The 14,492-nt window shown below is 40.2% G+C and overlaps 1 protein-coding gene across 9 annotated transcripts in view; it reads right to left on the reverse strand.

The window, feature by feature from the left end:
• The window catches only part of ACAD10 (acyl-CoA dehydrogenase family member 10), a 52,588-nt gene that overhangs the window by 33,031 nt on the left and 5,065 nt on the right, over positions 1 to 14,492 (reverse strand). For 7 of the 9 annotated variants that reach the window (XM_044930188.1, XM_044930189.1, XM_044930190.1 and 4 more), the window contains exons 3-8: positions 12,490 to 12,638; positions 10,887 to 11,081; positions 6,989 to 7,147; positions 6,117 to 6,276; positions 4,488 to 4,629; positions 439 to 507 (exon numbers count right to left, since the gene is read on the reverse strand). In XM_044930188.1, the coding sequence (XP_044786123.1) occupies positions 439 to 507; positions 4,488 to 4,629; positions 6,117 to 6,276; positions 6,989 to 7,147; positions 10,887 to 11,081; positions 12,490 to 12,638 (874 nt within the window). Of the gene's footprint in view, positions 1 to 438; positions 508 to 4,487; positions 4,630 to 6,116; positions 6,277 to 6,988; positions 7,148 to 7,364; positions 7,450 to 10,886; positions 11,082 to 12,489; positions 12,639 to 14,492 lie in introns of those variants that run through there. The other 2 variants (XM_044930194.1, XM_044930193.1) reach the window with 2 other exon arrangements.

A 14,492-nucleotide genomic window follows, 5' to 3' on the forward strand; every position in this document is an offset into this window, starting at 1 on the left:
AAATATCAACCAATGTTTTCATCTAGATGAAGTGTAAATGGGTGCTCACTGTACTGTTTTTTCTTCTTTCAACTTCTGTGCATGTTTCAAATTTTTAATAATTAAAAAATCAGGAAAAAAGAGACTCAGAAAGTATATTATAATGCAATTCAAAAACAGTTTAGAAAGCCCACAATAAAAAAATTAATTAAAACAAACAACATGAAGCTAGATGGACGTATGCTCTTTAAATGTTAGAAAAGATGCTTCCTACCAATTCTCACAAAAGCAGGCATTTATCTTTCAGGATAACTTAAACCTCTCTAGGAGAGGTTGCTATAAAATCTCTTTTCTACTCAAATTTTACTTGTCTTTACTCTAGCAAACTAGAATTTGAGTTAATACATGGACTTTTCTGTAGCTTGAATATACAATGGAAAAAATAAATCTGAACATTACCTTGAGTCTTCGCAAAGGTCAAGAACTTTGGGGACAGGGACTCCAGCATTTGCCAGAGCTTTCATTATCCTGGCAGAACAAAGATGAGAGACACTGCTGAATAAGGTGATCAGATTTTCTTGAAATTATTCTTTGATTTTAAAATGGTACATGCAAAAATCAAAATGGAATGCTAAAACTTAAAAATTTCAATTGACCCAAGAAGGCAAAAAGGCAAGGAGAACAAAAGAGAAATGGAACAAAGATCTAATAGGAAAATCATAGACCTGAGTCAAATATATTGATAATTACATTAAATTTAATAGTGTAAGCATTCCAATTAAAAGACAAAAATTGTCCTACTGTATACAAAAGTGAGACTTAATAGGCTTTAAATATAAAAACATAGAAAAAATAAATAAAACATGAAAGGATGGAAAGGGAAGTTCCATGAAACTGGTGAGCATAAGAAAGCTAGTGTAACAATATTAATATCAGAAAAAGGGACTTAAGAAAAAGAGAACTACTAGAGATAAAAGGGACATTTCAGAACAATACAAGAGTTAATTCACCAGGAAGATATTATAATCATAAATGTGTATGTGCCTTAAATAACAAGGTTCTACTGTGCAGCACAGGGAACTCTATTCAATATCCTGTGACAAACCACAATGGAAAAGAATATGAAAAACAATACATGTATGTATGACTGAATCACTCTGCTGTATAGCAGAAATTAAACATAACACTAAATCAAATATACTTCAATTAAAAAAATAAATAAAAAATAAATGTGTATGTGCCTAATAACAGAGCTTTAAAATACCTAAAGTAAAAATTTCATTATTAAAGACAGAAATGGACAAACTAACAATCATAACTGAGACTGCAGAATGCCTTTATCATTAAATTTATCAGACTAACTAGAAGTAGTAAGATAAGAACAACACTACCAACCAACTTGATCTGATGGACAGTTCTTTCAACACACTCACACAACACCCACAGGATATACATTCTTTATGAGTGCACACAGTACAGTCACCAAGACTTATCATGTAATGGTCCATAAAATAAGTCACAATAAGTTTCCAAGTATCAAAATCTTAGTATTTCCAAGACCTTAATGGAATTAAAGGAACATTAAAAAACATTTCAAACTGTAATAATAATAATAATAATACATGTCAAAACTTGTGGGATGCAGATGAGCTTAGAAAGTGATTCATAACTTTGAAAGCTCATGTTAGAAAAGAAGGAAAATGTAAATCATTTACATTTACAAAATGTAAGGTTATAGCTAAGAAGGTAAAAATACATCCACAGTAAGCAGATGGAAAGGAATAAAGCTCAGAGGAAAACTAAATGAAATAGAAGATAAACATAAAAATTAATAAAACTAAGCATTTGTACTCATCAACACAATGATAAATCCTTAAGTAGACTGATGAAAGAGAGAGAGAAAATACAAATTATCAGTCAATTGCAGGAATCATAAAGAGAGAACATTACTAGAAATCCTACATAACAGTAAAAGGACAGTAAGGGAATATTTTGAACAATAAATTTAATTGTTCATATGAAATGGACATATATAACTTTATATATATTTATAACAATTTTATATATTTTAAAATATAAATGGACAAATTCCTTGGAAATTACAACTTCCAAAGCTAAGGTAAGTTGAAATAAAAGACCCAAGTAATCCAATATTTATTGAATTGAACCCATAAGCAAAAACCTTTTCCTAAAAAAACTCCAGGCCCAGATGAGTTTACTGGTAAATTTTATGAAACTTGTAAGGAAGTCCATGGGTTTTTCCAGGCAAGATTACTGCAGTGGGGTGCCACTGCCTTCTCCTGTTTCAATGTATAAGTCTTTACAAAAAATAAAAAAAACAGTTAAGACATATATAGTTTGCATCTGTTTTTGCTACATTAAGATTTTATCATATACATTTTATTACAGGCATCCTTTTATTGACAGCAATCACAGTATAATCATTAAGACTGGGCTATGGAATCCTACTACCCCTGGGTGTGAAGCCAGGCTCCATCCCTCACATACTAGTTATATATCACTAGGCATGTTGCTCAGTTTTTTTAAGCTTCATTTTTCTATAAAATGGGGGTCATAATAGGACCATATCAGGGGGTTGCTGAGAATTATCTGAATTAATAATACATTCAAAGCATGTATTATAGTGCCTGACACATACTGAACACTCAGTAAGTATTAGCTATTATATTTTTGTTCCAACAAATAGAAATACCAAGGTTTGCAAAATCATTTCTTGATTACTGCAGCTATAGGTTATTTCCATTTTTTTATTATAAATGACACTGCAGTCAGCATATTAATGCATAAAGGTTTTCTCCCTATTTAGAACTATTTTTTAAAGAGAGATCCTCTATTGGAATTATTAGGTATAAAAATATGACTACCCTGAGGTTTTAACAAATTGTGTTATACCGTTTTCCCAGCTTTCCAAATTCGATTTGGCATTTTATAAGCAGATACATGTTTCATCTTCAAGTGCACATTTTATTCCTTTACTAAAATGGAAATTCTGTGCATTTTGGATTTTTGGATGTCCTTCGAACAGTCCAGAATTCCTCAGAACACTGGAGAGTTGGAGAGAGTCCCCAGGCAGAATGCATACATAGTGGTAGCTTCACATTTCAGGGTTTCCCCTCTGTAAGCACATACTATCACATGGGCACATATATAAATATAAATGCTCAAAAATAGCTATTGGACTTCTGTGGGCTTCACAAATGAACTCCGAAGGCTTCATAAATGTCAGTCATCAGTAGCTGTAATACAGAGAGTCAGACACAAGGAACCAAAAAGTCAGAGGAGAGACAGAAAATAATGAGAAAGAGGCCAAGAGCTAAAATCATTTTCCTGACTACTTGCTGCAACCTTCCTTCTGGAGAACATGATAGGCTGGAAGGAAGGTGGAGGAGGAGGCAGAGAAAGTCCTCTGGGAGAGGAAGCTCCATTCTGGAGCCCAGTCATCACGCTGTCACTCACTGTCCAAGGGTTTGGAGCTAGGTTTTTCAACCTACTATGTTTTATTTTGTTTTGTTTAATATTTATTTATTTTGTCTGTGCTGGGTGTCCATTGCTGTGCACAGGCTTTCTCTAGTTGCAGAGAGTGGGTGCTACTCTTTAGGGTGGTGTGCATGTGGGCTTCTCATTGCAGGGGCTTCCCTTATGGAGCACCGGCTCTAGAGTGCTCAGGCTTCCGCAGTTGCAGCTCCCGGGCTCCAGAGAGTAGCCTCAGTAGCTGTGGCCCCAGGGTTAGTTGTTTCGAGGCACGTGGGATCTGCCCAGATCAGGGATCGAACTGGTGTCCCCTAACCAGTGTTCCCTTCTTGTCCACTGGACCACCAGGGAAGCCTCAACCTACTATGTTTAAATTTTCCTATTTGTGAAGCAAGAGATTTTACTTGGGATGGGTTATAACACATTTATTGTTTTAAACATCTTATTATGAAAAATATCAAACATATACAGAAGTAAGAAGATTCACATAAGGAATCCCAGGTTTTAACAACTATCAACTCATGGAGAGTTTCAACAACTATCAACCCTTTGGGCAATAGCCCCATTTAGTAGAATCTCAAAAAGTCTTGTTTCCTACAAGTTTAGATAGAGAAAAGAAAGTGAAAGTGAAGTCGCTCAGTTGTACCCGACTCTTTGCGACCCCGTGGACAATAGCCTGTACCAAGCTCCTCCGTCCATGGGATTTTCCAGGCAAGAGTACTGGAGTGGGTTGCCACTTCCTTCTCCAGGGAATCTTCCTGACCCAGGGATCAAACCCAGGTCTCCCGCATTGTACACAGACGCTTTACCGTCTGAGGCACCAGGCAAGTCCAAACAAGATAGAGAAAACAAGCTCCTAAGATCAGGTGACATGTTCTTATCTGAAATAATTATGGAGCATCATACTTATAATTTTAAATGTCTCAAGGCACTATGATGGGGTGCTGACCTGCCAGCCAGGGGCTGGGCTGAGGAGGCTGGGGACAGCGAGCACAACTCTCACCCTGAGAATTTACCTGAACTCCCTCTCTACTGCATGCGCGGATGGAAGGAGTGTCCCAGGGGGTTTCTTCCTCAGAACTAGCTGATGGTTAGCCAGCTTGATGTAGTAGGTGGGATTTGACTGCCCATGATCAAACTGAAGGAGTTCCAATGGGCCTGTAAGTTTGAAAGGAAGGAAAACTCAAACCAGCTCTGGAGGACAGATGAGGACAGAGACTCTTTCTTTCTAATGAGTACTGCACATGGGCACAGAGCATCCTGATTTGGAAGGCACCGTAAGGAAAGCGTCTCCTCCCTGGGTACCAGACATGGCTGGGTCAAATCTCCAATGTCACACTATAATGTAGCAAAGGCCACTGAATTTACACCACAACAACTTTCACTTTGTGCAGGTGTCCACTTTTGTCCTTCCTGCCTATTTCTGCTCCATGAAAAAAGCTTTATAGTTCTGTTTATCAACCACAAGCACAGTCATGGCAACCCATCTTGCTAACTGGAATGCTTTAAGCCAAGGACAAAAGGTGCCCTTGTGTGTCCTTCACCCCAGGCTTGGGCACATCACACCTGATACTAGCGTGACAGCTGAAAGCAGCTATGCAGAGGCCTGCTTTCAGGAGATGCAATTTCCCATTCCATCAAGCTAAACTGTGAGGCTCCCTTGCAGAAATAGTTTATATAGGGACTCTGCACTTCCGCTCCATTATTCTTGCCTGAAGAATCCCCATGGACAGAGGAGCCTGGTGGGCTATAGGCCATGGGGTCACACAGAGTCCAACATGACTGAGCGACTAAGCACAGCACAGCACAGCACTTCCACTGCAGGGGCTACCAGAGGGGAAACTAAGATCCCACAGCCACAAAGCCAAAACAAAACAGCAACAAAAGAAACAGCCTAATTAACCCTGGTCTTCCCAGTGAGATAAATTTGACACATAAGATTCATTTCACTTGATCAGAAGAACAGGCAGTGGGAGTCTGCCTGAGTTGCCTGGTCTGGTCAGAAAGGCTCCCTCAACTTTGTAAAGGCTCTACAACAATCCATCAAGGGAAAAAAATCCTCACATGAAGCTGCATACAGAGAGTACTTTCGAGGATCAAACTTTATCACCAGGTAGAAATTTCTTCAAAAGGTCATGAAACTATAATAATTTTTTTTTTTAAAAAGGTATTGAAGCAAGAGATTAATTTTAAGGTAAAATAAAAAAAAAAAAGTATTGAAGCACCTGTTTTTCTGAGGGTGGAATATGAAAAAGAAGAGAGGGACCTTTGAAAGATGAAGACAAATTGTCTCATTTTAAACAAATTGTCTCATTTTTAAGTCATCTTCACAAAACAGGCTGTAATCTCAAAAATATGAGAAAGACCCAAACACCCTAGGCACATACTGCAAGTTCTTCTCCCCTGGGTCAGCTGTTTGCAGGTGACTGCTGCCACGCCATGGTCTCACGTGGAACAAGAGCCAAGTACAGAAAAGGAGGTCAGTGCTTCTTCCCAAGCGAAACGGAGCAGCACCCGGGTCTGCAGGGCCACCTGGCTGTTTTCTTCACCACATGGCATCTTTATCTCCAGCATATTCCACTAGAAGAGAAAGTGAGAGCCAGACCGAAAGCCTAGCCTCTACCGAAATGCAGGAACCTAACTACCTGTGGGTTGGATTCCCAGTAAGTCTTTGAGGTACTTCTCCAAAGCGTCTTTGGGAATTTCCATTGTCTTTCTCACAGGGCGAGTGTTTGGAACAGGCATTCTCAATGGAAATCCCAAAAGAGTTTCCAATTCCTTTACTGCAGTCTCTGGGTCATCGACCTGGTTTCAAAGAGAATATTGAGCATGGATCCCCAGACAACCCTGACCTCTCCTCCTACCTGTTCTCTAAGAGGGTACATTTTAGAGGGAAATATAAACAAAAGCCAATTCTCTAAGCAAGGACTTTGGAGCCAGCATAATCAGCTCATGAAAAAGCCTCAGAATGACTTTCCTCCCCCCGTTTAATTCCTAACCACATTAAACTCTTTTATCTGCTGGAGAGAGTGCCAGTTAAAAGTTCATTAATACTCCCTTGTACCAGGAGGGCAAAATATTGTACTAGAGTATCCATTCTGCCCCTATAGGCCCATCAGCTAATAATGAAAACCTAAACGTAGAAAGCTAAACAGAGACCACCACCCCCTCCCTCAACACACACACACATGGCTTCTCCTGTTTCAAAGCACTGAGGTGGTCCAAGTGGCTGGTAGTTGAACAGCATCAACAGGCCAGCAGGACTGTCACCCAAAATGTCTTAAGCCTGCCATTCACCTCCCTGTGTAACTCTTTTCTCAAAATGCCTTCTTACTTCCTACTGAAAATACAAGCTGCTAGTCAACTAGACCTCATACTTAAAAAAAAAAAAAAAGACTGTGGCAACAAAGGCAAAAACCACCAGAGGCAACTCCAACTCTGAGTGTAAGAGGACTGCACAGAAATACTTACACTAGTGTCTGAGGCACAAAGGGGTTCAAAAAACAGTGACCATTACCTTAATGGTGTGAATGCCAAGGCCGGCAGCTGCTTTTAGATTTGGTCCAAGATCATCAAGAAAGATGGACTCAGAAGGCTGCCGGCCAAGCCGCTCCAAGCACAGCTTATACATCCTGGGATCTGGCTTGCAGACACCTTCCAGGCAGGATTCTACGACCTGAGGCAGAGGCAGGAAGGAGAGATGAACATCCCTAAAAGTGGTGTTCCCATGTTATACCCTGGTATGTTTTTTTGAAAAGAAGACCAGTGGGACAGTGGAGATTTGTCATAACAAGTAACTTAAGAATGTCATAATATAAAATGATGTTGCTTTTTTAAGTGGAGTGATTTGGATATACTCATCAGGAAATTGGAAACACTGATAGCCATCTTACCCATCTTAACAGTAGCTGGGAAACTTAGTGAAACTGGAAGGTATTCCAAAATGACACAGCATTCTGCTCATGTTAGGTATTGTGGCTGCATGGAACAGAAGAAAAGCTGCACATTTCAGTTTTAGGGTAAGTATTTCACCATGTTTTCAGAAAGAAAGGCAGTATTTACTGTTGTAAAAGAAACATGACTTTAATATCCATATTTCAGAAGTGAAAAAACAAAGAGCTATATTCAACCTAGACAGGAGGACTGACACCAGAGATACAGTCAGTGGCAAAGACAGGTTTCATGCAAAAAGTCTCCTCTATCCTGAGAGCCTTGCCTCAAACTCTATCTAGTCCAGAACTGGTGGGGTGCATCTGAGGGTTCAGGAGAACCCTGAAAAGCTGTCTCAGTGTCAGGCTACCTCTGATCCAGCAACCCCCGGAAGTCCTCTGACACTGACCCCAGGGCTTAATCTCCTGTGATTAGGTCTAAAAGCCACAGAAGCCTGTAACCAATACTCTCTGGGTCTGTCCTAAGAATAGAACTAAATCCCTCACTCACTCCTGAATTGACCCTTGCTCTCCAAGATCAAGGACAAACCTGAGGGCCTCTCCCTCTCCTCCAAATTCCCACTGTTCAAGGCTGGAGGAGAACTGCCCTTTCAGGTAAATAAATGTTGAGTAACTTACTCTTACTTATTCTTCCCGGGCTCCTAAGGACCTGAATGAGCTAAAACAAAACAGAGAAATTCCTTCTGAAGAAAACATCAACAGTGGGCAGTGGAGAACCCAGGTGTTTCAGACACCAATGAAGGCATGACGTGACAGGAAAGCAGCACATCTGGACAGCTGGGACAAGAGGTGAGAGGGGAGCAAAGCCTGGGGATCTGGGCCACATCTGGCAAGCAGACACCTCCTCTCAGGTGATTATATCTGGAGAAGGGAAAACATTCTTGAGATTTAAACTGGTAAGACCCCTGGCCTTTTCCTTATGTTCTGTTTTGCAAGATAAAAAATTTCTGGGGTTCTGTTTCACGAGAATGTGAATACATCTAATATTCTTGTGCTATATAGTTAAAAACTGCTAGAATGGTAAATCTTAGATCACATGTTCTTTGACGATAAAATATAATGTAAACATTTTTACTTAAATTAGAGGACCAAAATTTAAAAGCCACATTCACCTCAGCAGAAACAGAATCCTATAATATTATTGAAAAGTTTAGGAATAGCCTCCAAAGATGATGGGGATCATAGGAATGGTTATATTAGCTTTGCATGCAAGCTAAGTTACTTCAGTCATGTCCAACTCTTTGTGACCCCATGGACTGTAGCCTGCCAGGCTCCTCTGTCCATGGGATTCTCCAGGCAAGAATACTGGAGTAGATTGCCATGCCCTCCTCCAGGGGATCTGCCTGACCCAGGGATTGAACCCACATCTCTTATCTCTCCTGCATTGGCAGGTGGGTTCTTTACCACTAGCACCACTTGGGAAGCCCAGCTTTACTTCTATCAAAATAAATATTTTTCCTCATAGCTTTAGAGGATAAAAACGTACACTCTTGCTCTTGAGGAAATAGATTTTCAACACTCCAGGTCACCTGCAGACCTGAAATATGACAATGCATCAGAAAAAGCTGCCTGAAAGCACCTACCAGAGAGTCTGTGAAGTCTGCATAAATGAGTCCATCGTGTTAAAGAAACTCACAAGTCCTTAAATACTTGAAGGGCCCAGTGTGAGCCTGGCCAACTTAGTTTGTCCAGATCAAGATGATAATCCCCATTACCGCACTGGAGGGAAGGAATCTCTGAAAATAATCTGCCAAGCACTCTGTAAAGTGCTTTGTATGTATTATAGTCTGGGATCCAAACAGTCACCCTAAAGAAAGAAAATTCCTGCTCCTGAACCACGGGTGAGGAAACTGTGGTTCAGGGAATCAGAGCTACTGCCCACAGCAAGCTGCAGACAGGATCCAAATATGGCTGAGGTCCCTGAGCCCCCAAAGGGGAGGATGCTTGGAGAAAGGCTGTGCTGTGGACAAGCCAGGAAACCAAGAGTCAAAGTGGGTAAGGAGCCAGGCAAGGGTACAGAGGGAAGAGAACTCTTATCTTGACAGGCTTTGTATAAGGATGAATGAGGAGGTGGGAAGTGAAGAGAGCATTAGGCTGGGTGGTTAATTTCCCATATTTGAACTCTGAATTTCCGCTCGTCTGTTTCACCAGTTTTTGGGTTTTTTTTTTTTGGCCATGCTGCATGGAATGCAGGGTATTAGTTCACTGAATAGGGATCGAACCCACCCCCTGCAGTGGAAGCAGAGTAGGGGACTGCCAGAGAAGTCCCCTGATTAGATTTTATGTTCTAAAATATCACTATCCAATAGACATTTCTACAATGATAGAAATGCTATATTGCCCTGTCTGACACAGTAGCCACTAGCCACATGTGGCAGCTGACCACCTGATATGTGGTGAATGCATATTCCTGAGGGCAGGACTTGTGTCCGTCGCTTTGAACACAGTAGCCCTTCATGCCTAGCCAGTGCCTGGTACATACCCACTGCTGTGAAAGAATGTGTTTTCTGACTGAAGTTTAAGTTAGTCATCTATCAATAATTTCTATCTGTCCCAGGATAATGATAATATATTTCCTTTGAGGAAAATGGGGAGTCTTTCACAGAAGTAACATCCTGGCACAGAAGACCATCTCCTGACTCAGAATGTTCTCAGGTACTTTGATAGTCTAGCCCTTCACACACCATCCCATATGGCAGCCCCTAGTCATATGTGATGATATACATTTCAGTTGAAATAGAATTTAGTTGCTCAGTGCCACTAGTCACATTTCAAGTGTTTAACAGCCATGTGTGTGACTGGTAGCAACTATATTAGACACTTCCTTTCCTGCAGTAAGTTTGTTTGCTCAGCAATGGTCTAAGGATTAATGCCATAGAAATAGAGGGCAATGGGGTTGGTCTTTGAAAAGGTCAAAGGGCCTATTAAAAGGTGAGGGCTGATCAAAGTACATATGTTATCTGATGCTGTTGTTGTTGTTGTGTGAGTTCAGTTGTGTGGAACTCTTTTCAACCGCGTAAGCTGTAGGCTGTCAGGCTTTCTGTCCATGAAATTTTCCAGGAAAGAATACTGGAATGGGTTGCCATTTCTTACTCCAGGGGCTCTTCCCAACCCAGGGATCGAACCTGCAGCCCTTGTGTCTCCTGCACTGGCAGGCAGATTCTTTACTAACTGTGCCACCTGGGAATCCCTGATATCTGATGACTAAGGTTCAAGTTCAGATGAAAGGGAGTCTCTGAAGCTGAGGTTTCACCCAGTTATCAAAGCCCATAAATAAGCTTGCTCATAGCTCAGTGATACTTTGCAAGTCCTCTTTCCCACCTATCATGTCTAATCCTAACTCAGTCAACTATGTGAATAAACAAACCCATCCATTCAAGACCTTATGAGAGGCAGCGTTAATGCTACATCCTAAAGTAAGGACAGAGACTTGATTCAGATTGTTCTGGATCCCTGTCAGCTTACCACATCAAACTGTTTCCGGTCCAAGGGCAAAAAGCTCTTTCCATTGGGAAGATAAAAATTATTGCTCAAGACTGCAGTCTGAAGGCCTTTAGCCCGAATCTGAGTTATGGCCTCAGTCATCACTGGGAACTGCTTCGCCACTCGCTCACTGGTCAGCAGAGAGAAAAAGGAGTCCACAGGCACGGAGGTCTTTGACTAAGATTGAAGGTAGGGAGAGAAGAGAACCAGCCATCATTAAGAGTAAGAACAGCTTATCACCAACACAGAAAAACACATATTCCAGGCTTCCTGTCACTACGCCAGGCCTCTGGCTTGCTGCCAAAAGGAATTTTCTCTTTCAGCCCTGGTGCAGAACTTTGCATATAAGGTTGTAAAAAGTTGCTTAGAATTAGAATTATAGTGGTTAGGGAATGGGGAAATTTATATCAATATTCCAGTTAAATGAATTCTTTATTTCACTCATTCATTGTCAATTTAAAAAAGATTCTGAAGACTCTAAGAGGATACATGAAACCCTAAAAGTGAATTAAGCAGATGTAGTTTAATTTTTAATGACCCAGAGATTTGATGATTCTGCATTGTCTCAGCTTCAGCATGACAAACTGAATGTCAGTTTCTGATCAATTTTTGTAATTTTAAATTCAGTCTCTGTGGGTTTTAAAACCTCTTATTTTATCATGTTTCAAAATTTGCAATGGCAAGCCTGCTATTTTATACACACATACTCATTTTACAACAGCTTTACTGAAATACAATTCATATATCACAGAAGTGGCCCATTTAAACTGTAAAATTCAGTGCTTTTTAATATATTCACAAAGGTGTAAAATTCTTAAGACAATCAGTTTTAGAACATTTATGTCACCCAAAAAAGATACATCATACCTATCAGCAGTCACTACCCATTCCTCTGCCTCCCTGCCCCTGATTCCCCAATACTCCCAGTCCTAGAAAATAACAACTCTATTTTCTACTTCTGTAGATTTATCTGTTCTGGGTATTTCATGTAAGTGGAATCGTATAATATATAGTCTTTGGGGCTGGCTTTCTATGACTTAGCAGAATGTTTTCTATATATATATATATATATATATATATATAAATATTTATTCATTTACTTAAAATTGTGGTAAGACCACATAACATCATAGTCACTGTTTTAACCACTTTGGATAACAATAAGTACATTCATTGTTATCTAACCAAAACCACCATCCATCCACAGAACTTCATTATATTTTAAATTATATTTTGGCAATTATATTGTGAAGGTATGGGAGTTAATATAAATAAAGAGCTTAGAACAATGCATAGTTCAGGGAAAGGCTCAATGTTATCACTGCGTTAAACAAGCTCTCTGATCAAAGCCATTATGCAACAATTCCAGCTTCACATAAACAATAGCTAATATACATAATATTTTTATTTTTCATTCGTGCAGTTAAAATTGAGTACCTGGGGATGGAAGAAATAACTTAAAATCTTATAATGGGTTATTAGGTTTTCCCTTCTTCAATTTTAGTTTAACCAATTTAATGGATGAGTGTTGCAACCACTATTCTAGATGAAAGAATATTGAAATTCAAGTGTGTTTATCACTTACAATTTCAGAGCAAAGTCTCCCAAATTCTTGTAAGAAATCTTCTGTTGTTATCTCTGCTCTCATAAATTTCATCCAGGGCCCATTTTCGCCACCTGAGATCAAGGCCTTCACTATAGTTCCAGAAGGGATATGATTCTGTACCTCCCACTCTACCAAAAGTGAAACACATGGTAAGCGAAACGATATATAGACAAACAGCTGAAGTTTGGGGAACAGGGTAGTTACCATACAGGTTCTGTGGCATCACTGTGGTGCCAGGTGAATTCCCAATTCTATTGGGAATTCAGAGAAATTCAGGAAATGGAAAATCTCAGCCTTAGAGCTTCCAGGGAACAGCAGTAATAATTTGTGTGACTGAGGGGATGCTGCTGCCAAGCATCAGTCCATGCCACCAGCTTGAGATGATGCTGGACACTACATTATGAATTTTCTTCCCTGGTCTCTTATTAGCTGGTTTACATGTATTAGGTCAGGTTTCCCTGGTAGTTCAGAGATAAAGAATCCACCTACCAATGCAGGAGATGCATTTCATCCTCGGGTTGGCAAGATTCCCTGGAGAAGGGAATGGCAACCCACTCTAGTATCCTTGCCTAGGAAAATTGCATTGACAGAGGAACGTGGCCAGCTACAGTTCATGGGCTCTCAAACGAGTCGGACATGACTTATCAACTAACCAACCACAGCAACAATATATTAGGTCACTCACATGGTCCTGGCACGTGGTATGGAAGTACATGAAGGAATAAATCAGATTCTGACAACACTCCAAAACAAACCCTTCATTTTGTAAACTGAAGTAATCCTTCAGGGCAGTGTAGCTGGTACACTGAAACATTCAAATGGAGGTTGGTGTCTTTGAAAAATAACAAAATTCTGTCCATAAAGAGCCAAAGCAGTGGATGGATTACTATTGTGTACATGGGGAATGCTGGGATAGTGGATACTTTTTCCTGTACAAGAGGGTTTTCTTTTTCTATAATATACCTGCTTATGGGGCAAAAACATATAGCATCCATAATTATATCTAAGATATAACATACTTAACACAAAGTTTTTGTTTAATGTAGTGGCTGTGCACTGAAAATATTTCAGACAACACAGAAAGGTATAAAAAGAAAGCTGAATGACAAAGCAATCCCATTCTTCAGAAATCACCAACAGGACCAACTCAGTATGTCTTCTGAGAACAGCAGGTCTTTTAAAACTCAATCCAAATAAAACCTCTTTAATTTTAGAACTAAAATTAGAGCAATTTTTAGGATCTTAAGAGTTGGTAAGCATGCAAGGAAAGGGTCTCTCTCCTACACTGCTGATGGGGGTGTAAATAAGCACAACCTCTATGGAGTGCAACATGTCAAATGCACATTTACAATTGATGTAGCAATTCTGCTTCCAGGAATTTCTGCCAGAGATATATTTATAAATGTAAGCAAAGATTAGGTATACCACTGTTGGGCAACCACATACTTGTTGACTATTGCTACAGCTGCTGCTGGCTCCAATAGTAGAGCTGAATAGTACCCCTGACAGAAAGTTTGCTAATTCCTGAACTAGACCTATGCCTCCTGTTGTTGGTTAGTCACTAAGTGGTGTCCAACTCTTTGCAACCCAATGGACTGTAGCCTGCCAGGCTCCTCTGTCCGTGGGATTCTCCAGACAAGAATACTGGAGTGGGTTGCCATTTCCTTCTCCAGAGGATCTTCCCAACCCAGAGATTGAACCTGAGTCTCCTGCATTGGCAGGCGGATTCTTTACCACTGAGCTACCTGGGAAGCCCATGCCTACTGATGTAGAAAATCTGGCAAGATATTTTACTAGGTCAGAAAAAAAGAAAGGTACATCTAACAGTTTGTATGAAAAGTGAGAGTGTTAGCCACTCAGTTGTGTCCAACTCTGTGATCCCATGGACTGTAGCACTCCAGGCTCCTCTGTCCATGTATTTCCCAGGCAATAATACTGGAGTGGGTAGTCATTCCCTTCTCTAGGGGATCTTCCCAACCCAG

Source organism: Bubalus bubalis, chromosome 17 (genome assembly GCF_019923935.1).
Source record: "Bubalus bubalis isolate 160015118507 breed Murrah chromosome 17, NDDB_SH_1, whole genome shotgun sequence".
In the NCBI taxonomy this organism is placed as follows: domain Eukaryota; kingdom Metazoa; phylum Chordata; class Mammalia; order Artiodactyla; family Bovidae; genus Bubalus; species Bubalus bubalis.